Source organism: Diutina rugosa (assembly GCF_008704595.1).
Source record: "Diutina rugosa strain CBS 613 chromosome Unknown scaffold1_size794362, whole genome shotgun sequence".
Classification (NCBI taxonomy): domain Eukaryota; kingdom Fungi; phylum Ascomycota; class Pichiomycetes; order Serinales; family Debaryomycetaceae; genus Diutina; species Diutina rugosa.
Genome location: NW_022995155.1, coordinates 713,175 through 735,859, shown reverse-complemented (window position 1 = coordinate 735,859; position 22,685 = coordinate 713,175). Strand labels below are relative to the sequence as shown.

At 47.8% G+C, this 22,685-nt stretch overlaps 6 protein-coding genes across 6 annotated transcripts; 4 read left to right on the top strand and 2 right to left on the bottom strand. All coding sequences in view use genetic code 12, as the record gives it.

Moving 5' to 3' along the window:
• Window positions 1–283: 283 nt before the first annotated feature.
• ARO1 (Aro1p) lies at window positions 284–4,798 on the top strand (the record flags this gene model as incomplete). The annotated part of the gene is made up of 1 exon (XM_034156408.1): window positions 284–4,798. The coding sequence occupies one exon, from the start codon at window positions 284–286 to the stop codon at window positions 4,796–4,798; it is 4,515 nt and encodes a 1,504-aa protein (XP_034011878.1).
• A 796-nt stretch (window positions 4,799–5,594) lies between these two features.
• On the bottom strand, window positions 5,595–6,755 carry DIURU_003624 (3'-5'-exodeoxyribonuclease; the record flags this gene model as incomplete). The annotated part of the gene is made up of 1 exon (XM_034156407.1): window positions 5,595–6,755. The coding sequence occupies one exon, from the start codon at window positions 6,753–6,755 to the stop codon at window positions 5,595–5,597; it is 1,161 nt and encodes a 386-aa protein (XP_034011877.1).
• Window positions 6,756–7,174: 419 nt separating this feature from the next.
• MSH6 (mismatch repair ATPase) lies at window positions 7,175–10,624 on the top strand (the record flags this gene model as incomplete). Its single annotated transcript, XM_034156406.1, has 1 exon — window positions 7,175–10,624. One exon carries the CDS (start codon window positions 7,175–7,177, stop codon window positions 10,622–10,624), a length of 3,450 nt encoding a protein of 1,149 aa, XP_034011876.1.
• A 672-nt stretch (window positions 10,625–11,296) lies between these two features.
• Window positions 11,297–13,630, top strand: ASE1 (Ase1p; the record flags this gene model as incomplete). The annotated part of the gene is made up of 1 exon (XM_034156405.1): window positions 11,297–13,630. One exon carries the CDS (start codon window positions 11,297–11,299, stop codon window positions 13,628–13,630), a length of 2,334 nt encoding a protein of 777 aa, XP_034011875.1.
• A 3,553-nt stretch (window positions 13,631–17,183) lies between these two features.
• Window positions 17,184–18,359, top strand: DIURU_003621 (phosphopantothenoylcysteine decarboxylase complex subunit; the record flags this gene model as incomplete). The annotated part of the gene is made up of 1 exon (XM_034156404.1): window positions 17,184–18,359. One exon carries the CDS (start codon window positions 17,184–17,186, stop codon window positions 18,357–18,359), a length of 1,176 nt encoding a protein of 391 aa, XP_034011874.1.
• Window positions 18,360–19,769: 1,410 nt separating this feature from the next.
• On the bottom strand, window positions 19,770–21,326 carry DIURU_003620 (RNA recognition motif domain-containing protein; the record flags this gene model as incomplete). Its single annotated transcript, XM_034156403.1, has 1 exon — window positions 19,770–21,326. One exon carries the CDS (start codon window positions 21,324–21,326, stop codon window positions 19,770–19,772), a length of 1,557 nt encoding a protein of 518 aa, XP_034011873.1.
• Window positions 21,327–22,685: the final 1,359 nt, after the last annotated feature.

Genomic DNA, 22,685 nt, shown 5'->3' with positions numbered 1-22,685 from the left:
ACCATTGTAAAGAGACTCGTAATCCGGATTAACTCTAGAGACACTCACTTATAGATTCACTGGCACCTAGATGTCACCTTAATTCACTTTTCTCTATAACAATTACAACCAAAACAGTCCCCTAAAATACCATCCTCCCTTGTTTCACCTTTCTAAAAGTGATTTTTCACCGGTTGTCTCCTCTAGCCATCGCCATGACTCACCCCTCCGCTACCGGCGAAAAATTCGTTCGTCCGAAATCGACCCACCGAAAAGTTAACGAGCATACTCACCCTTGACGGGAATGATTGAAAAAGTGACGATCCTTGGTAAGGATACCATCCACGTTGGCTATGGTATCCAGAGCCACATCGTCGAGCAAACCATTGGCACGTTGGCGCTGTCGACCTACGTCATCATCACCGACGAAAACATGGCCAAGACCGAGCCCTACACCAAGTTGAGGGACTCGTTTGTCGCCCACCTCAAACAGCAGCGACCAGAGCTGCGGTTGCTTACCTACGTGGTACCCCCGGGGGAGAACAACAAGAACCGTGAGACTAAAGCCGCCGTGGAAGACTTCTTGTTGGTGCACGGATGTACCAGAGACACGGTGATCCTTGCCGTCGGTGGTGGGGTTATTGGTGACATGATTGGCTTTGTCGCCGCTACGTTCATGAGAGGTGTTCGGGTGGTGCAAGTGCCCACTACCTTGCTCGCCATGGTCGATCTGAGTGTCGGCGGTAAGACGGCCATCGACACTCCGTTGGGGAAGAACTTCATCGGGGCGTTTCACCAGCCCGAGTACGTGTTTATCGACGTCGAATTCTTGCAAACCTTGCCTCAACGTCAGCTTATCAATGGGATGGCGGAAGTGGTGAAGACCGCTGCCATCTGGAACGAGGACGAGTTCACTCGCCTCGAACAATTCGCCGATACTTTCCGCACTACTATCGCTCAAGAAAAACCTGACTTGGTGCTGATTAAGCCTGAGCTCATCAAAACGGTGTTGGAGTCAGTCAGAGTTAAGGCCCAAGTGGTTACTGCCGACGAAAAGGAAGGCGGTTTGCGGAACTTGCTTAACTTTGGCCACACCATTGGCCACGCCATTGAAGCCGTGTTGACCCCTCAAGCGCTCCACGGTGAGTGTGTGTCCGTGGGGATGATTTTGGAGGCTGAATTGCTGCGGTACCTTGGGATCTTATCCGACGTGGCTGTGGCCCGTTTAGCCAAAGCCCTCGTCGCTTACGGCTTGCCCGTTACCGTTGATGACCCCGAGTTCTTGCGTAAAGTGGGCTACAAGCGTAAGTTGCTCAACTTGGATGTCCTCATTCAAAAGATGCTTATCGATAAGAAGAACGACGGGCTGAAGATCCGCTGTGTGTTGTTAGAGTCGATTGGGAGATGTTACCAACAAAAGGCTCACCAGATCTTCAAGCAAGACATTGGCGTGATCCTTACTGACGAAATCATCGTTCACCCTTTCACTAACCCTCCTCAACAACTGACAGTGGTGCCTCCGGGGCTGAAACTGATCCTGAACCGGGCCCTTGTGCTCGCTGCTTTGGGTAAGGGGACCGTTAAGATCAAGAACTTGCTTCATCTGGACGACACCAAGCACATGATCGACGCTGTTGAGGCTTTACAGGGTGCTCGTATTGTTGGTACGGAAGACAACGGTGACACTTTGGTTATCCAGGGTGGTGGTAAATTGACTCTGGTGGAGCGTCCGTTATACTTGGGTAACGCTGGTACCGCGCTGCGATTCCTCACTACGGTGGCGTCGTTGGTGCTGGGCGATGTCCCCGTGGTTTTAACTGGTAATGCCAGAATGCAAGAGCGTCCTATTGGTCCTCTTGTCGATGCTCTTCGTCTGAACGGGGTCAGCATCGAGTACATGAACCGCGAAGGGCTGTTGCCGCTTAAGATTGCCGCTAACCGCGGGCTTAAGGGTGGCCGTATTGAGCTTGCCGCCACCATCTCGCTGCAGTACGTGTCGCTGATCTTAATGGCGGCTCCCTACGCCGATGAACCTGTCACCTTGGCCCTTGTTGGTGGTAAGCCGATCTCGCAATTGTACATCGACATGACCATTGCCATGATGGCTCAATTCGGCGTTAAAGTGGAAAGGCTGACCACGGAAGAATACACCTACCATATCCCCAAGGCCACCTACACTAACCCTGCCGAGTACGTGGTGGAACTGGACGCGTCGCTGGCCACTTACCCGTTGGCGTTTGCCGCCATGACTGGCACTACTTGTACCGTACCCAACATTGGTCTGGAGCTGTTACAAGGGGATGCTCGTTTCGCCGTCGATGTGCTTCGTCCCATGGGTTGTACCGTCACTCAAACAGCGACGCTGACCACCGTCACTGGTCCTAAGCAGCTTAAGCCGTTGCCTGAAGTGGACATGGAACCCATGACCGATGCGTTCTTGACGGCGCTGGTGGTGGCGGCGATGGCTCCCGGGGCTTCTCCTACTAGAATTTCGGGTATCGCTAACCAAAGAGTCAAGGAATGTAACCGTATCGAGGCTATGCGTACCGAGTTGGCCAAGTTCGGTGTTAAGACTGACGAGTTCGACGATGGTATCATCGTCTTTGGCGCGGAGAAGTTGCAAGTGCCTCAAGAACCCATCGACACCTATGATGACCACCGGGTGGCGATGTCGCTTTCGCTTCTCGCTGGGGTGTGTGGTGGTGATGTCATCATCAAGGAAAGACACACCACGGGCAAGACGTGGCCGGGTTGGTGGGACACTTTGCACACCACCTTTAACTGTCAATTGGACGGTTACGAAGGTGCTCACGACCAGGTGCAAACCACTAATGGCGATAAGCTGGTGATTGTCATTGGCATGAGAGCTGCCGGCAAGACCACTCTTTCGCAATGGATGGCTGACATCTTAGGGTTCAAGTTCTTGGATATGGACACTGTGTTTGAACTAAAGCATGGTGCTATCCCGGAATTTGTCGGTGCCCATGGCTGGGACGAATTCCGCGTCAAGGAAGCTGCGTTGTTGAAGGAAGTGTTGGCTAAAAACGCCACCAAAACCGTCATTTCCACTGGTGGCGGTATCGTGGAACTGGAGCTGGCTCGTAAGCTTTTACAAGCTTACTCTGGAATTGTTCTCCACCTCCACCGTGATATCGGTGAAACTATTGCATTCCTCAATGCCGACACTTCGCGCCCTCTGCTTGCCGAAGAGATCGAACAAGTGTGGGAACGTCGGAAGCAATGGTACAAAGACTGTCTGAACTACCACTTCTACAGCAACCACTGCGCTACCAGCGAGGAGTTCGTCCAGCTTAGAGGATCGTTCTCGCGGTTTGTGTTGCTTATCACGGGTCAACGTTCGGTGACTATCCCTAAACTGCGCAGCTTGGTACTTCAAGTGAGCCTTGACGATGTGTTCAACCGCGTGGAAGAATTCGCCACTAAAGTTGCTGGCTGTGCTGCTCTTGAATTGGATGTGGGCACTCAAGCCGTGGGTGCGGATATCTCGTTGGCAGTGAGCCAGATCCGTAAGCATGTCGATGTCCCTCTTGTGATCAATGTCTCTGCCGATGCTTTGGTGGAAGCTCATGCCGCCCAGGCGTTCAAGTTGGCGGTTGAGTACGTGGCTGTGCCCTTGACTCTCGACCAAGACGTGCTTGACCGCGTGGTGCTGAAGCGCGGCCACTCTAAGGTGATTGGTGTTTACGCTTCCACCTTGAAGTGGGACGACTTGGACTGGATGAACAAGTACAACCAAGCGCTCAACTTGGATGCCGTTCGCTTCATTGGCATTGGCGAAAGACTGTTTGCTGACAACGCCGATGTCGAAGTCTTCCGGGCTACGGTGCTGGAAGTTCCTCTTTCGGCTTACAACGTTGGCACTCACGGCAAGTTGTCCCAAATCACCAACCAATTGTTTACTCCGGTTCTGCTTGATCTGGGAGTGGCCGAACTTAACCAGTTATACACTCAAGTCGGCGGCTTGGACCACTTGAAGTTTTGGGTGGTGGGGCTGCCGATCGCTCACCTGAGACTGCCTCAATTGCACAATGCTGGTTACAAGCAATTGGGTCTTCCCTACCACTTTGACCGGTTTGAAGCTGAGGTCGCCAAGCCCGTTTACAACGAGCTTATGACTCGTCCTGACTTCGGTGGCCTCGCGGTGACGATGCCCCTCAAGTTGGACATCATGAATTATGTCCAAGAGCTCTCTGACGCCGCAAAGATCATTGGCGCTGTCAACACCGTTATTCCCATTGGTGACAACAAGTTCAAGGGTGACAACACCGACTGGGTGGGCATTACTCAGCTGTTCGCTCGCTATGCTGGTGTCACCACTGCTAGAGGTAAAGCCGGGGTCATTGTCGGTCTGGGCGGTACCCTGAGAGCAGCTGTCTATGCTTTGAACGCTATGGGGTGTGAGTCGATCTACATGATCAACCGTACCGCGTCCAAGGTGCAAGAAGTCAAGGACAGCATGCCCTTCGACCAACTTAAGGTTGTGAACACCGAGGAAGAAGCTAATGCCATTGAAAATGTGGCTGTGGTTGTTTCTTGCGTGCCCCTGGGGCTGCCCATTGACGACCTGGTGATGGCTAAGATCACTGCCGTGTTGAAGCACAGCCTGGGAGCGTTGTTGGAAGCTAGCTACAAGCCTCCGGTGACGCCGATGATGAAGTTGGCTGAAGAACACGGGTGGAAGGTGATCCCTGGGGCCGAGATGTTGGTGAACCAGGGTGATCGCCAATTCGAGTTGCACACTGGCTACAAGCCTAATTACCAAATTATTCACGATGCCGTGGTGAATGGCGACCTGTAAGTAGAATATAATTGATAGAATCTGAGAGTATGATAGAAAATGCACAAAAGATGAGGCGAAATTACGAAATTTTTGAGTTCTGTCCACCACGGTATGAAAAAGTGGAAAATTCAGAAAATCAAGATCGGTTCTGTAGTCTAGTTGGTTATGACGCATGCTTCACACGCATGAGGTCCCCGGATCGAGCCCGGGCAGAATCATTCCTTTTGCTATTTTTTTGGTTTTATTTTATCAAGATCGTTTCGTCGTTCGATTAAATGCTATTTGCTTCATCTCTATTAGTTGGTCAGTGGGTAATTCCGATTGCGTGGCGTGGGATCTTCGGAGCGACAATGAAATATAGAAGGCACAGGATCATCCCTATCAGCGGCCACACAAAGAGCGTACCTAACAATCCTTTCTGATGGGCCGCTCGCAACGCACACCATGGAAAGTCTTCTCGATTGTTGTCACATACAATGTCGGCCGTTACCGTTAGTGAACACACCAACCATGTGACCGTGATAGGGAATAGTAGTTGCACCGCGATACTCTCCGCTGTCGGCATTAGCAGCATCATCCCGACAAAACTGCTGGATACGACCACGCAAAACACGAAAGTGAAGACAAACTTGATCACATCAGCAATCATTTTGACGGGGGTGATGGTTTTGACGTGAGATTCGGCTTCTCGCAGGATAATGCGGAGTGTGCATATAATTTAGATTTAAGTCCGTCAAACCGATATTTGACATACCACACATATGTGGGTTAGAAAGCGGCTTAAATTTTAGTTAAAGTAGTATTTATTAGGCTTCTAAACTTTAAACACCTCACAGGAGTTGCGGTAAACGGTGTCGAGGAATTTTTCGATGTCTTCCTCAGATTTGAGTCCGTAGATCCCACACATGATCTCTGCCACCATCACAATGCCAGCGGGTTCGTTTCTCAGCTTGATCATGGGAGGAGCAAGATCGCCCACCACACGATGAGCAGCAGCGTCCAATTCGAGCTGAGAGATTTGCTTGTTGACTTCATCGTGGTGCTTAGTCCAGTTTTCCTTCTTGATGGAAGTGAATGGTAAATTGGCGTCAAACTTGAACTTGGAAGACTTAATGGGGTAATCAGTGACAAGATCAGGATAGAACACGTTAGGGTACGGGGTGATATACTTGTACGAAGCGTGAGTGCGACGAACTTCACACCATGGGGCATCAGTCTCGATCATAAGTTTATCCATGGGAATTTTGGCCGCCACCTCGACATTTTCAGGGTAGCGCAATGAGCATCCATTAACACTAAAGTGGAAGATCTCCAATGCCTTCAATTTGTCTAACTCTTCTTCGGTACCAGTGAACGAATGAATCACCCCCAGCTTTACCGTACCGTCAGCAATGAACGGCTTGAGACAAGCAATAAAATCGTCACAGGCAGCCCGCATATGCAAGAAAAGCGGGAGTTCCAAGTGCTTGATGGTACGCAACATTTCGAGCTGCTTAGTGAACATGGTGAGTTGTTGTCGTTTCAGTGAAAAGAAGAATCTGTCGTAATCAAGCCCCACTTCGCCGAAAGCTTTAATAAACCCCTGAGCATGACCAGCGACAATCGTTTGTTTGAGGTCTTCGAGTCGTTCATCGACGTCGTCTCTGAGAGTTTCAGTATAATGAGGTTCCCCTTCAACAATCTCGTCTTTGGGTTTGGCGACATAAAACTCCAGGGAAACTTGACAGGGGTGGACACCTGCCGTCTGGTAAAACCCGGGATGGTCACGACATAGGTCAAGATGGCTCTTGGACTCCGCTATCAGCAGAGCAGTGATCAACATCTTATCGACACCCACGGCTTTAGCACGGGCAATCACCTGGTCGAGGTCCAGCGGGTGGTGCTGGCGTCCGTGATAGATACCAGAAAACATGGCATCACTGAAGTTGACGCCGATATCGAAATAACGAGGCAGCCATCCTCGAAGCCTGGTCATGGTATGTGCGGTGCGAAATGGGTATGGAGATGGAGGTGTAAAGTTAAGTATCTACGTTTGAATTTTTAGAAATGCATACCAACTACATGACGTTTGTCAATCATCTATACTTTTCAACAATGAGGTTTTGAAAGTGTACACCGAAGGATAGAGATTTGTGATGGTGACTCGCAAACTTTAAGGACGTTCCCCTCAAAATAACTCTGTGCAAAATATATCAAAGAGGATGAAGTTCGTCACAGCTGGATTAGAGAACAAAAAGTAAGTATCACAATGATATTTCAAATCTGAACTTTCCTCAGTTAGCTGGATGGCTTGCTCATCTTTTGTGGTCAGCTGAGCTTAAGTGCACACCCGAACGCGTCTGGCTACTTAGGCAAGAACCGCGCGTCTCCCCTGAGTACGTTCACCTTAGGTAAATGACCGTGGCCAAAATGCCGGGATCCACCCCGTTGAAGGCCAAGAAACAGCAGCTGTTGATGCTGTTTTTCAAACCAGCAAGTCTGCTGCCAGCGAAAGCTCCTGACGGCAACAAAGAGAACATTACCCCTCCTTCTTCACAACCGGCTAGTTCACCGGTCAGACGGGAGCCGAAACCCCCTCAACCTCAAGGGACGAAGCGGGCTCACGAAGAGGCGAAACCTGCCGAAAAGCCTGCTAAGCGGGTTAAACAAGAAGTCGAACCCGAGGATGAGGAGGAGGAGGAAGACGACGATGAAGATATGGACCTGCCTCACGTGTCTGAAGATCTGGGTGACGAGTTTGTCGCTCAAAGTAGTGATAGTGATGCCGACGACGTGTCGGATGCCGTTCCCGATAGTCCCGAGCCTCCCACAGACCATGAGCTGGACGATGATGACGATGATATCGTGGTGAAGCCTAAGAGGCGTTCGCAACCAAGATCGTCGCCCACCCCCAGACTGTCGTCGCGGGGTCCCATGTCTTCTCCCGTTCCCAGACTGTCATCGCAAATGCCCCCTTCCTCTCCATCAGGTTCGTTGGCAAAGTTTTCATCAGCTCTGAATTATCAAGCTCCCGCGCTTGGGCTGTCACCTTTACGTACTCCATCCAAACTGGCTCTGGGCTCGAAGTTTGCCAAAATCAATGAAGAACGATACCAATGGCTTTTGACGATTAAAGATGCGGAGAAGCGTACCGAAGATGACCCTGAGTACGACCCTCGTACGCTTTACATTCCTCAACTGGCGTGGCTGAAGTTTACGGCGTTCGAGCGGCAATACTGGGAAATCAAGAGTAAAATGTGGGACACAGTGGTGTTCTTCAAGAAGGGAAAATTTTACGAACTTTATGAAAACGATGCTGTCATTGCCAATACTCAATTTGACTTGAAGATCGCTGGGGGTGGTCGTGCCAACATGCAACTAGCAGGTATTCCAGAAATGCTGTTTGAATACTGGGCTAAACAGTTTATTGATGCTGGCTACAAAGTTGCCAAAGTCGATCAAAAAGAGTCGCTTTTGGCTAAAGAAATGCGTGGCGGTGGCACCAAGGAAGAGAAGATTATCAAACGTGAGCTTACGGGCGTACTTACCGGTGGTACGCTCACTGATCTTGACATGTTGAATGGTGATCTGGCGGTGTATTGTATGGCCGTATGGCAAGAACCGCTGGCGGCTCTTACTCCTCAATTTGGTGTTGCCGTGGTTGACGTTGCCCTGGGCCACTTACAACTTAGTCAAATCGACGATGACCGTGATTGTACTCAATTAGAGACAATTGTGCTGCAACTTCGCCCCAAAGAAGTGGTGGTGGCAAAGCACAACCTTTCGCCATTGGCGCATAAGATCGTCAAGCAGTCTGGCAAAGGCAACCAACAGCTTTGGAATGCCGTCAATCCCATCACTGAATTCTGGGACACTGACACAGCACGCGACTACATCAGCAAAGCTAATTGGTTCCCTCAAGAGAACCCTGACGATATGAGCAATTACCCGAAGGTGTTAGCCGAATGTATTAAAGATTACCAAACTGCCTTCCTGGCATTTTCGGGTCTTCTTTGGTACCTCACTACCTTGAAGCTTGACACTCAAATCCTTTCTTTGGGGAACATCACTTGGTATTCTGCTGAGGCCGGTCCCAGTCACATGAACATTGACGGTACTTCATTAGAAAATTTAGAGGTGTTGGCGAACTGTGACGATGGTCTGAGTCGCGGTACGCTTTTGAAGCTTGTCAACCGAGCCCAAACGCCGATGGGAAAGCGGCGTATGAGACAATGGGTTATGGCTCCTCTTGCCAGAGCCAAATCTATAAACGAACGCTTAGACGCTGTGGAATTCCTTATGAACAATAGTGATGTGAGGCAACAAATTGAGCGTGCTCTTGATGCTCTTCCTGACACTGAACGTCTACTCGCCAGAGTCCACGCAGGTACGCTTAGATTCCGCGAATTCGTCAAGGTGGTCGAACTGTTGGAAGCCATCGTCAAGTTCAGGAAACTCAAAGAGAACGTTCCTGCTGATAGTGCGCTTGGAGCGGCTTTCAAAGCCATCCCTCACGAATTAGCTGAGGTCATTAGTAAGTGGGAAGATGCTTTTGACCGGAAGTTAGCCTTGAACGACGAAGTTGTACCCTCATCTGGGGTAGATGCCGATTTCGACAATCTGCGAAACGCTTTAACTGAGCTTGAATCTCAGCTTGCAGTTGAACTTAAAAAACTCCGTGATGAGTTTGGCCTGAGAGAAATCGTGTACAAGGATCTGGGTAAGGAGATTTACCTTATTGAACTTCCTAATCGGTTGGTATCAAAGGTGCCTGACCTGTGGATGCAAATGGGGCTGACGTCGAAGGTGAAGCGGTACTGGCTGCCACCGGTGAAGAAATTGGCGCGTCAATTGATGGAGCAGCGTGAGATCCACAAAGTGGTGTGTGCCCTGCTTCGAACCAATTTGTACCGGCAATTCTCCCAAGACTTTGAGATTTATAAGAAGGCTGTTGATGCTGTCAGTATCGCCGATGCGATCGTGGCGCTTACCAGAGTGCTGGAACTGTTGGGATCTCCTGCCTCCCGACCGAAGTTTGTCGATAATGACATCGGCCATCTTCGCTTTGAGAACTTGACCAATCCCATGCACACACGTGATTTCATTCCCAATGATGTTGAACTTGGTGGTGAAACCCCTCGCATTGGACTTCTTACTGGGGCTAATGCTGCTGGTAAACTGACTCTTATGCGGACTACTGCCATCGCCGTGATTCTCGCCCAACTAGGATGTTATGTTCCTGCCTCATATGCCGAATTAGTCCCTGTTGATCGCATCATGACTCGTTTAGGTGCCAGTGACAATATTCTTGGGGGGCAGCTGACGTTCTACGTCGAGTTGGCGGAAACGAAGAAAATCTTGAGCCAGGCGACGCCTAAGCTGTTGGTAATCATTGATGAATTGGGTCGAGGTGGTCTGAGTTCCGATGGGTTTGCCATTGCTGAAGCAGTTTTGTACCATTTGGCAACGCATACCCAGCCCCTTGGTTACTTTGCCACACACTTTGGTGGTCTTGTCGACGCATTCAACAAGCATCCCGAAGTGAAACCATTACGAATGGCGATCAACGTTGATGACGAGAACCGGCAAATCACCTTCTTGTACAAATTGGAGCCCGGCCGTGCCCCGGGGCTGTTCGGGATGCATGTGGCAGCGATGTGTGGTATCAAGCAGTCAATTGTCGATGCCGCTGAGGTTGCTTCAGCGCGGGTAGCTGAAGAGAACAAGCTGATTGCTTCCAATTCGAAGGAGCCTGAGGAGCTCGGGGTGTTAAGTGACGTCGCGTGGTATGTGTCTGATCGAAGCTTCAAGAGCGATAGACAGCAAGCTTTATCTGTTTTGATGAACTGGGGTAAAGACAACTAGAATATAATATTATAAACAATTCGAATACTGGTTATAATAAGTTCATAAATTCAAAGTTTAGGTATCAATTGTGGCGGTCGATACTAAAGTTCACTCGAGCTGAAGAATATCCTAGACTTTCATCACGTAAAAGCGACGTTCAGGCATACATTGTAGTTCGTAATTCTGCTTTATATTCAAAACCACATTTTAGTTAAGATATAGGCTTTGTGTCCACAATCTAGACGCTGCGACACTTTTCGATAAATACAGTGAGAAGTCCAATCGGGTATAGGTTACGATTATTACTATAGCAATTCAAAATTCTTACCCGCTACGCGTGTTGATACATCTTATTATAGCGCAGGTTACAAATGCTTGCTGACAAAAGTAAAGCTTTGCAGCACGAAGGTTTGGGATCAACTACTAACAATATAGCCCTATTAAACACTGATCACGTGACACAAACAATCGGGAGAGGAATCTACTATATACTCAAAAATATAGCAAAACTATAGACAATACCGACTTCACATCAAACGAATGGTAACTTATACCGACTATTTCCTTTATTTCGCTTTGTTGTGTTGAGTCTCACATCACTTAAGTTGGTGTAGTGATTTCATCTCAGATCACGGTCGGATGCGCACCAAGTCGCGCCGCACATCCAAACAATAACAATCATTCCCTGGGATGACGGAACCGGTAGTGACTTCGGGCGACCCCCCTGAATTGTCACCACCTTCTGAAATGGACAACACCACAGACACAGTTCCGGTTGTTGAAAAAAGTTGTGTGCCTCATTTTGATTCGGCGGCCAATGAAGAAATTGGGTTGAAGTTGAAAGAGGCTCTTGACAGTGCTCTGGCGACGTACGAATCCATTGGCTACTCCGAAAGTGAAAAGGAACAGAAGAGGCAAGTATTTGTTGACAAAGTTGAGCACACTATAAGGAGTTTCGCTCTCACAGCTCAACAAGAAAAGTCAGCACTTATCAATGAATGCTTGTGGCTCAAACAACAAATTCACTTGTTCTTGGAGCATATCGAGGATCCTGGGGGGGTGAGATTATCCGAAAGTGATAGAAGCCGATTATCTGTGGATCCCAACACAACATCACCGAAATCAAGTATCTCCTTACTCGAGTTGAAGAAGTGCCTTCACAGTGTATTTCTCAAGGTTTTGAAATGGTTTACAGAATCTTTAACTGAACTTGGTAATATGTTGATTGAGTATTGGAAACTGGCATCCGTGGTGGGTATGAAGTTCGAAACCCCCGGCTTGAGCAATTGCTTTTCTCAAGATGACACAAACACGTATTTCAGGATTTTGAAAGAGTTCGACGTCTTACACAAAGAGGCGACTAATCTTCCAGTTTCCGACGTTATCATTGCTCTGCCGTCGCAACACAACGAATCGTTTCACTACTTGCAATCCCCTGATCTGCTGGAAATTAACTTGAAGACGGATACACTTGACGCTCAATTTCAGGGTGTTAACTACAGACTAGTACAACTAGTCCAAGGAATGGATTTGCGAATCAGCAAGAAACTACTTAAGGACATTACCACTGAAACCAAGAAAGTTCAAACATGTTGTCAGCAACGCGAGCAACTTGTAAGTGATGTTGCTACTGAATGCGCCAAAATGATTAACGAACTCGAGCTTTCCGAAGAGGATTTCAAGTCAGTTCAGGAAAACTCAATGAAGACCTCCAAGATCAAGGGTGACGAATATGTGGAGGAGTTCTTCAAAGTATCTGACGTCGCCACCTTCAAAGATTCTCCTCGAGAGTTTGGCTTGCATCAAAAACATATCAATACTATTCAGTCATGGTACGGTACACTTAATGAGACCTTCCAGTCTATGAGAGCTGAAGTGGAGGAAGTCAAAATGAAATGCATTCTGCTATGGGAAAAGCTCGATGTGGACGAGGAATATCAATTTAACTTTCCATACACTCACCAAGGCTATCTGCAACACGTTTTGAAGGATTGGAAGACTGAGCTCTCAAGATTGTTAATCTTGAGAAGCCAACACGTTGAAAAGTATATCACTTCCTTACGACAGAGTATCCAGAATCTATGGAGTGACATGCACTACGGGCCTGATCAACGCAACCAATGGGAATATGCTACTTGGGACAACGCCACCATTGACAAAAATGACGAGCTGGGATCACCTATACCCACTATGGAGAAGGTACTTGATGACCATGAGACCTACTTCGAGAAATTAAAGGAGGAATATGCCAGTAAGGAAATCATATTTGTAGAATATGAAAGGTTCCTCGAATTGCTCAGCCTCAAGCAACAACTCATTGATAGCGCCAAAGACCCCAGTCGCCTCACAGGAAGTAACGCTGTCAGTATTGGTCTCAAGGAGGCTCGCAAGCACAAAGAATTTGCTCAGAATTTTCCACGCGTCACAAGTGAATTGAAAAGATTGCTCGCAGACAGGGAGGAGCAATTCCTCGTTAATGACGAGCCATTGTTATCAGTAATCGAATTGGCTGAAACCAAACATTGTCGAGCGCGTAGCCCGTCAAGGTCTCCGCAACGAATGAGCCCACGTAAGCCCCAATCAGGAATGAAAAACGCCCTGCTTAGTCCGAGCCGAAGGGTTGTATCAAGCCCAGTCAGACGCATTGAGCGTAATATTCCAGATGTCAGTCCCATGAGAGGTCGCATTTTGTCTGAATCTCTGGTTCGCAGTCCCACTGCAAGGTACCCCGGTTCCAAATTGCCTACATCTCCAAGCAGATCACCTCGGAGCCGGAATCTCAAGCCAGCACTCCCACAAGAGGCTCGGCGGACACCCTCTGATACCCACCATGTATTTGACACGAGACCGCGATCCCCAACGAAGCTCCCCATACTTAGACGCCCGCTCCAAGACGTTGCACCACAGCAAAAACGTCCATTACTGCAAATAACAAACACTTCCAGTCTGCCGCCTACAAAGAAGTTTCGGAGAGATGAGAGAAATGACTCCAACACCAACAGCACCTCAGCCTGGAGGCAATGATTGACGAGGCTATGTTTGCACTCTGCTTAATGGGTTCGTTAAAGGTCATATCCATAGCAAAACCTTGATAGTTATGTATAGTTCACGAATTTACGAATTTACGATTATCCGATATTAGTATTGAGTTAATGTTGACATTCGCAGGCGTCCTGTTAATTGATATAGTTAATCTACTTCAAAATCTTGAAATCTCACGCTTGTAATAACCCTCCAACGTTATTGAAGGTTGATTCATTTTAAGAATTGGTCAATCATTACTCAAATTCTCGTGTTCGACCTAGAGCTTCATCGGAGCTGAAAATGTCTCAAGAAAAAACCAATTCGGCCATTGGCAGTAACGGCCTTTGTGACTGAATATGTTTATGATGATTACTTTGAATTGAAGTCCAATCCAGTACCACACTTTCAGTTTAAGTTAAAAAAGGATGTGATGGAATTGTAAATCGTCTCATGTTGAATCATCTCATATGACAAATCAGCGGCAAATGAGTAAACTCAATCATTCACAAATGCTCACATTTCATATCCAAGCAAGTTCCCCTTTTATTGATCACTACCCGTTGCATACTAGTGTGACCGTTGAATAAACTTATCAGTGACGCATGCGAGTTTAGCGAGAGGGGTACTGAGATCGACATATTTCATCAATAAGGGGGTCAAGCATACACCGATAAGGCGAACCAGGAGATTCCGACTTATTTGTACCCATTCAAAAACTTCATTCGTGATCTAATATTTCTCGAGATTATCTGTTGATATAGCCACAATTTTGTAGTTGAGTTTTACTCACCTGTAGCGCAAATTAATTCGAAGAAATACCATCACCGGAACTGCTTGTAATGCTTTCAAGGAAGAATTGATGACTTTTCCATTTTTGTTTGCAACTTAACAAGATGTTTCCCAACATTCAAATTAATCCAAAATCATGTGAGTCATTGTGCAAACAGTTGCCATCACTCAGTATTCTCCCTGACATCCGTATAAGCGTTTCAACAGTTGGAATGCAATACGGGCTTTTTTTATCTGGATAAAAATGATGTTGGAACATTTACAACTTTGCAATTGAATTTGCAAGTTACAATTGATAAGATCATTTCCCAGGATCAAGTGTAAACCAGCAGTATCCAGAGAAACCTATTAGGCAACGCTTTTGGACTCAACCAGATGAGCTGACAATATTTGTACACCAATCTTGTAATGAACCTCAAATGTTCAACTGGACGATGAAGGTGGCATGAGCCATGTTTGGGATGGAATAAAATTGAGGAATTAACCGAACTTCATCGATGTTAGGGTGTGATAGCAACTTAAAAACCTCTAAAAGTTCTTACCCGTATATAGCAGTTGTAGTCAAGGGGTAATTAATTTGGTGAATAAGATCGGACTTTTTACAAGGTTGCACGTGCGAAATATTTTCCGCGAAATTAGCTTTGTCAGAAAATAATTCTGCTCTTACCAGCCACTTCGGCCTTTTTGAACATACAACAATACTCTCGGAGATCCACTCCAGCAGATTTGAAGGGAGCTTCGTGCGTCCCTGCTGGTGGCTTATACACGAAAATATCGTATACTCGTGATGATGTCAGTGAGGCTCGCCCTGGCATAATATACGTGACAAAACGTTGGATCATCTGAAAAACGGTTACTGTTGAGATCAATCATGTCCATCAAGGAAGGCATGATTATCGTCTAAATTGCGACAAGAAATTGCCGCCAAGAACCGATCTTGAAGTCTGGCAAAAATTAATCGATTGGCTGATTATCGTTCTAGTAGAGCGAGAATTTTTCCTCGTTGCACAGCACTTAACCGACTTGCGTTTGCAAAACTCGATGTACGGGTTAGTTGCTCAAAAGGACGCGAACCCACCCAATACTAAAAGAGTGCACAAACCTGATTAGTCGGCGTCATGGATGTGGCGCTTTACAGATACGCGAAACCCACATTTGGCACAAGTTTGTCGCACCCTCAAATGCAACTGTCGCACCTACTGTCGGACCCTCGGAAAATGAGTTTCGGATTCTCATGCTTCCGTTGTTGTAGTGATGTCGGAAAAAAGAGTTACGCTTGTCGTCGTTGCGGTTCGCGGTGTCGGAAATTCTCGAGGTGATTGTCGGGTGCGTGTCGAAAATTATCCCTTGTCGCATTCACGTGCGGTTTTTTCAAGATTAGTGACGGACGTGGTGTCGCTAGATCTACATGTTTAGCCTTCGCCAAAGCGACGAAAGTTCTAGAAAATTTCGACAACAGGACCGACAACGGTTCCCAGAATTCCGACAACAGGACCGACAGCGACTCTCAATTTCTCACGGCAAGTGCGAAATTGAGTCCGACACGAACTGCGACTACGTACAACCGCGAACCCGACAAGCCAAGCGTCACTGCTGCCTTTTTTTCCGACTCCCGATACGCAATCCGAACTCTGTAGTCCGACATCCGGTCCGACACTGTTGTCGCACAAACCACCAATTCATCGAAATTGGCGGTATGACCAAAAGCACTGTACTAGCGTCATACGCCCTGGTATGTACTGACAATTGCCGATCCCACTAACTTTCGATCGTCGGGTCCCCTTATGACGATTGTTACGACGCGGGCTCCCTGTGATAAACCGCTTTGTAGTACCTGTTATGAGATGCGCTGTGCTTGTCGTTTTAGTTATCTGGTCGCGATTGCCGTTTTGGGATTTAATGCCGCAAACATGCCCTCATCAAAACAGACACCAACCTCGCATACAACCGCTAAAATTTCTTGTCACAGTATAATTGGCGAACAGATGAAGAGACTCTCAATTGATCTCGCCAATGAATTTGAAGGCCGTAGTCCAATTTAGAACATAATTGATCAAAGGCAATTAAGGTAATGCCCCCCTCCCCCACTTTCGGGGCACTGACTGCCTTGACAACTAAAATGATTGTCCTGTGAATCCACATAAAAAATTTTTATTGTTGTGTTGCCGTAATTCAATATTAATTAAGAAGCCACAGAGATAGATTTCATGTGTTCGACGTAGTTTCGTTTCAGCCATGGCTCGCGTGTGCGGCACAATGTTCAGTACTTGGTGAGCCGAGCAGAAGACTTGTTGGTGTGCTCGATATATCCAGCTACATCATGGGGAAGCTCAACTGGTTACGCTGAACATATTTCATCGCCAGAATTTGAAAGTAGCAACTCTAGACGCAGACAGCTACAATTATGAGGGATACTCTAGAGCTGAGGCCCCATAGCTCTCCATTGGTTGATCAACGGAGGACATGAGTTTAATAATTGGTCAAACTATCCCCACTGACTGTTTCTACGACCAAAAGCAATTACTCTGGTTGATATGGAAAGTTGACATCTTGACAGCCACAACGCTCTGCTCCTGACGAAATTGACTTATAGAGGCTTCAATTGTGTACCAGTAACTCCAAGAAACAATCTATCCAATTCTTACTCAAGGATCAGCCCACCTCTCTCGAATGGTTCGGCGTGTTCTATAGTGTACTATTTGCTGCGCGCGCTACCATATTGGCTTCTCATTATCAGCCATACCGCCCCTTCTCAGCCGCCGCAATGACCGAAGACTCCAAATCCCAAGCGCTCAGCAATCTTCGGTGTCCACTGCCACCTCCTATCTTGAACAATCCCCCTCGCAACATTGACGAGCTGCTAGAGCTCGCCAGAGGCGATTTGGATAGTGTGGCGTTGAACGTCGCCGCAGATCAGCACCAGCGCAACCCATCCGTCCACGCCCATTTTGAAGAGCCAGAAAAGGTGAGACTGCGTCTGGGGCTGATACTACAACAAAGCCTCGACGCGGTCGTCGAATCAGAGCCACCAGCGCTGTCACCGACGCGAATCCCCGAGCAAAACGCCAACATCGATCCGCGCCTCGTCCAAGATGATGGTAAAATCCACATTTTATTTGGCGTGTGTGGTGCTCTCAGTACTGCCAAGATCAAGTTGATTATCGCTAAGCTTTTCGATATATATGGCGCCAACCGTATCGCCATCCAGCTCATAATGACCCAGCAACTGTCCAATTTCATCAGCGTGGAGCTGTTGCAACAGCTTGAAACGGTGAAGGGGGTCAAGGTGTGGCACGATGATGATGAGTGGACTACGTGGAAGACTCGTCTGGATCCGGTGTTACACATTGAGCTCAGACGATGGGCGGATATATTGATCATTTGCCCCCTCACTGCCAATACTCTTTCCAAGATTGCCATGGGTATCTGCGACAACTTGTTGACCAATGTCGTGCGGGCGTGGAACACGCTGTTCCCAATCCTTTTGGCCCCGGCGATGGTGCTGTATCTGTACAATGCCATCACTACTAAGCACCAGCTCCAGGTGATCCGCGAGGAAATGCCGTGGGTGGAAGTGTTGCGGCCAGTGGAAAAGGTCATTGGTGCCTATGGTGATATCGGTATGGGGGGCATGATGGACTGGAACGAGATTGTCGACCGCATTATCATGAAATTGGGCGGCTATCCCGAAGTCGAAGACGATGGGAATGACGACGATGACAACAACAACCATGATGATGACGACAACGACGATGATGACGACGATGACGACGACGACGATGACGATGATGATGATGAAGACGACGACGATGACGATGACGATGATCAGGACAAGACTCGTGATGATGTCATCATTGACGTTGGCAATGCTGAGATTGATCCAACTTACGATGAATTCAAGAAAGATCTCAGCAGAGTAAACCACCTCGAAGAATCGTGAATCGACATAAGGTCGCATCATTCATTCATTGTATGATTTGGTCGTCATCATATTAATCGTTCCTTCAGCTGTTTTAGGATTACGATAACGTAACGAAGCGGATACCGGTTTTTATGGTATATCATAACGATTTCCGCGATTAGCCTGCTTCTGAATACCCGGGTGTTCAACTTTTGTTAATCAAGTAGTTGGATTTCTCGCGAGGAACTCCATGTCATCAGCATAAGTTAATAGTACGTGTATGTTACTATTATGATCACATATCACTTCGATTATTTGACTTGTAGGTCGTACTTTCGGACATATAATGATTGATAAGTGTTGACCGGAATCTTCGGTTCCAGATAAACAACTTTTGAAGTTTTCAACAATATCTTCAACTTGGGGAGCAACTGATTATAATTCATGTCCTTGGCTCTAGGCTCATTGGTAGCCTCCTTCGCTCAACTTTGTAATTGAGATATGATCAGCTTAACGAATTAACCCTAAAAACGTAGACTCTTCATCCTCGAGATGAGCAACCCAACGTAAATGGGAGGTTTCTGATGCCGTCAAATGGAGCAGGAATAAGTTGTGGAGGCGTGTTTCGTATTCCACATTGCGGTGTCATCATACAACCTGCCTGTCTCGGCTAATCTTCCCCTGGCACACCTTTAGGAGAAAAATGCCGACACTACTTATTCAAACAACACGTCACCCTTGAGGTCAACTTATTGGTGCAACGAGTGATGGGGTGGATTTGGCCTGTGGTTGAGCCATGTGTTGCACACCTGAACTTGCAAGCATGGAGGTCGTCCAGCGCCCATAGTCGAACGTGGCTGTGATGAATATTGACGATTAAGCAATGCCACTATTGAGACTGGAATGGTCTGCTTCGAGTGATATTACCGTATAAGCAAATGATGGTACTGCTTTTACTTCAAGGGTCACCTTCAAATCAAGTTCAGAACAAGGAATGAAGTGTTAAGAGAGAAATTCAACATGACAGGACTCATGAAAGGCAGATTACAAACATTCAAGGAGTCATAAAGATCATACAGAACCTGTTTATTTAACTCTCCTCACTGTTTGGTCTTACTGAGGCGACAGCACCTATCAATTTCCAATTGCAAGCGATCCATTTCCATGAGTTCAAAGCAAATGTATCACTTACCAGTGGGAAATCTATGTCAATCGCAATTTTCATTCCATGACATCTTCCGTCGACTTGAGACGGCTCATGGTCATTTGTGCTGGTTATTAAAGGAATGTGGCACAAAGTTGGGCTTACATAAGTGCACTGCAATCTTGTTTTGTGGAACCCAACTTTAGCCAAAGCATGCATACTACAGGAAAAAATACTCATATCTCACAAATACGTTGTGATTCCCTATAAAATTCGCCACAAGGTAGATCTGCCTACCGTTAAAATTAGCTCCACGAGGTGGAGTCGTCCGAAGGGTATTCGTTGCCATTAACTTGGGTATCATCGGAGGACTGGTCGGAGCCATGGTCGAAGTATTGTTCGAATGATTGGTTGGATGAGTTGTTGCGGTGGTACTGGACTCTTCTCATGTTGTTGCTGGGGTGGTATCCGTTGGGAGAGAAGCCACCACTGCGGCAACAGAAGGGAGGAGACGCATTGTTTCTCGAACCATACTGGTAGTTGTGGTTGGGAGGGTATCCGTTGCCGCTTCTGTATTGGGGGTAGCGGGTTCTGTCGCCATCGCCGTGGGTGTTGAAAGAAGACTCGTTGCCGTCACTTGAGGGGTCTTGGTAGTAGCCGTACCGACCGTAGCCGTTCCGGTGGTAGCGGTTGTAGCGGTACCCGTTGTGGTAGTTGCGACTCCGTTGGTATCCGTTTTGGTGGTAAGAACGGTGTTGGTACGATCCGTTTTGGTACGAGTCGTCCTGGTACGAGCCGTCTCGGTACTTGATGCTAGGGTTGTGTTGGGCAGAGCCAGAGTGGACAAAACCAGGAACTTCATCATCATCAGAGGCCTGCTCAAAGTGGATGGGGCGCGTGCTGTGGTTGTCGGGGAATCTGTCGAAGCGAGCTCCCAATTGCCGTCTGTCGTACCAGACGCCGTTGATGGCATCAATGAACGCCCACGCCAGCTCATGGTCACTGAAGGTAACGAGCGCATACCCTTTGCTGAGGTAATCGTCGTTTCTCCAACTGCCAAAGTATTGTGAGTCGTCGTACCGCAGAGGCACCTTAATTTCTGTCACTTTCAGCGCAAGCCGGGGTATCTTGTCGTTAATGAGCTTGAAGCAGAAAATGCAGAAGTTGTCAATCAGGGCGCGGAAGGGCAAGTTGTTCACATACACCCGGTTGTGGGGTTCAGGAAGCATATTGGATGGCAGTAGTTCGGGCAATTGCCACGGCCCGGTGGCCAGCGGGTAGTAGAGCCTTGCCTCCAACGTGTGGTTGTCAATAATCAACCCATTCATGCAGTTAATGAAGCGATAGGCGATGTCGGCCTGGGCGAGGGCAATGATGAAACCGTCATCCCGTCCTTTCAACGGGTACATGTGCCATTCAATCCAGGAGCCAATGTTGGCCAGGATTGTTTCCTTGATAAGAAGGATAATGTCCTCAGAAGGCATTTCAGGGAAATTGGTGAGCACGACAGGAGCCATCGTCCGGGCCTTGACAGGAGCCATCGTCCGGGCCTTGACAGGAGCCATCGTCCGGGCCTTGACAAGAGAGTAGTCATTTCCGTTACCATTACCATTGCCACCGCCATCCATATAGGTTGGCGACGCATTCATCGACGTCACCAGGGAGGGTGGTGACCCGTGGCGCAGCGTCGAGACGCTCGCGGTGGAGGCATACCCCAGCGAAGAGCTCGTCCGGGAGCCCTGAGAGCCCTGGGACTTCCGGGAGATGACAGAGTGTTCAGGCGGAGTGTTGGACATGGGCATAGACGGGGGGCGCTTGGGTAGGGGGATTTGCATTAACGGTCGGTTGGGGGCAGCGTCCATTGCGAGGGGTAGAGGAAAAGATTTAGTCCGCAAGAGCGCTGAGATACCTTATATAGCCGCGCCCATTGTGTGTCTCCTACCCCTCCTCTCACCAGAGCTTCGTATTGCATAGAGGGAACAGGACCTAAACGGCGTATACGCCTTCAAAAGTGACGCTAGCGTCATGTATATTTCGAATACGACGTAAAAATTTTCACATTAGAGGAAACAACCCTTTCTTTCTAGGTTTAAGTGGTCATTTAAGACTATCGTGGCCCGGTGTCACCGTATAAGGTACCATCTCAAGTGAGCGCTAGCCCTATATACACTGCACCGGAGCCCGGGGTTACGTAAGCACACATCGCCAAATACAGGTTCGACCCAAACTTCTTCCCGGTAAACGGCGGGGCCTGGGCCCTAATGGCTATCACCCCTACTTTTTCTCCTGGCGCATCGACACGTGATTAGCCCCTTCGAGGCCCCTTCGTCGCGGTGAGTAGTTTGGTAGCTAGCATCGTCACCCCACACCTCACCAGCCACATGTAACTATATGCACCTAAGATGGTCCTAAATTAAGTTTGGAACGGCTTATCTGACCCATCAACCCGACAGCCATCGACGATCCGACAGTAATTCTCAAGAAATGAGATTGTTGGCCTTAGTCACGTGGTCCGTTCTCCTCGTCTAATTCTGCTGTGGGCGAGGAACGCCAAAATTTTCGCTCCCAGCTTTCCCCCACTAAGCCTCGTTGTGGTACCCCCCGCGCGCTGTTTTCGTCTAACGGTCTAAGAGAAGCTCTAGACCACAAGCTGCTTAATGTTCTTGAGAACTGATTATCCTATTGAAACTGTATTCAGAGCATCCAGCCGAATATCTATCTTCCGTTCAAACTCGACGATGTTCTATGAGCAAATCCTTTAAGTGCACCCGAGAGGCCTTTGGTGTACAACGGCAAGTCCAATCGGATTGCGGCTTTGTATGGAGCCGTTGAGGTCTAGAGTTATAGCCGTTTCATCGATGGAGTTGAGGTTCAGCCTCACAAGCACGGCGGGTTTTTGAGAACTATAAGTACAGACAAGCACGGCAAGTTTAACGAATAATACACCTAATCGGAGATCATCGATAGATGATAGAGTTTGATCAGAGTTTATGAACAACGTCAACTGATGAATAATTGGACTGGATGAACAATTTCGGAATTGGCGCACAGCTTCAAAGTGCAATTAGAAGAATGCGATCAAAACCGCCAAAACACCATCAAATTGCCGTTGAAGTGAGCTTCAATGACACACGGATTGCTTGCTACCACAGACAGATACTAAATCAATTAGTGTGACAACGTTTCGAACTTCTGGTGTTAGTTGATAGCTGCATACTAAT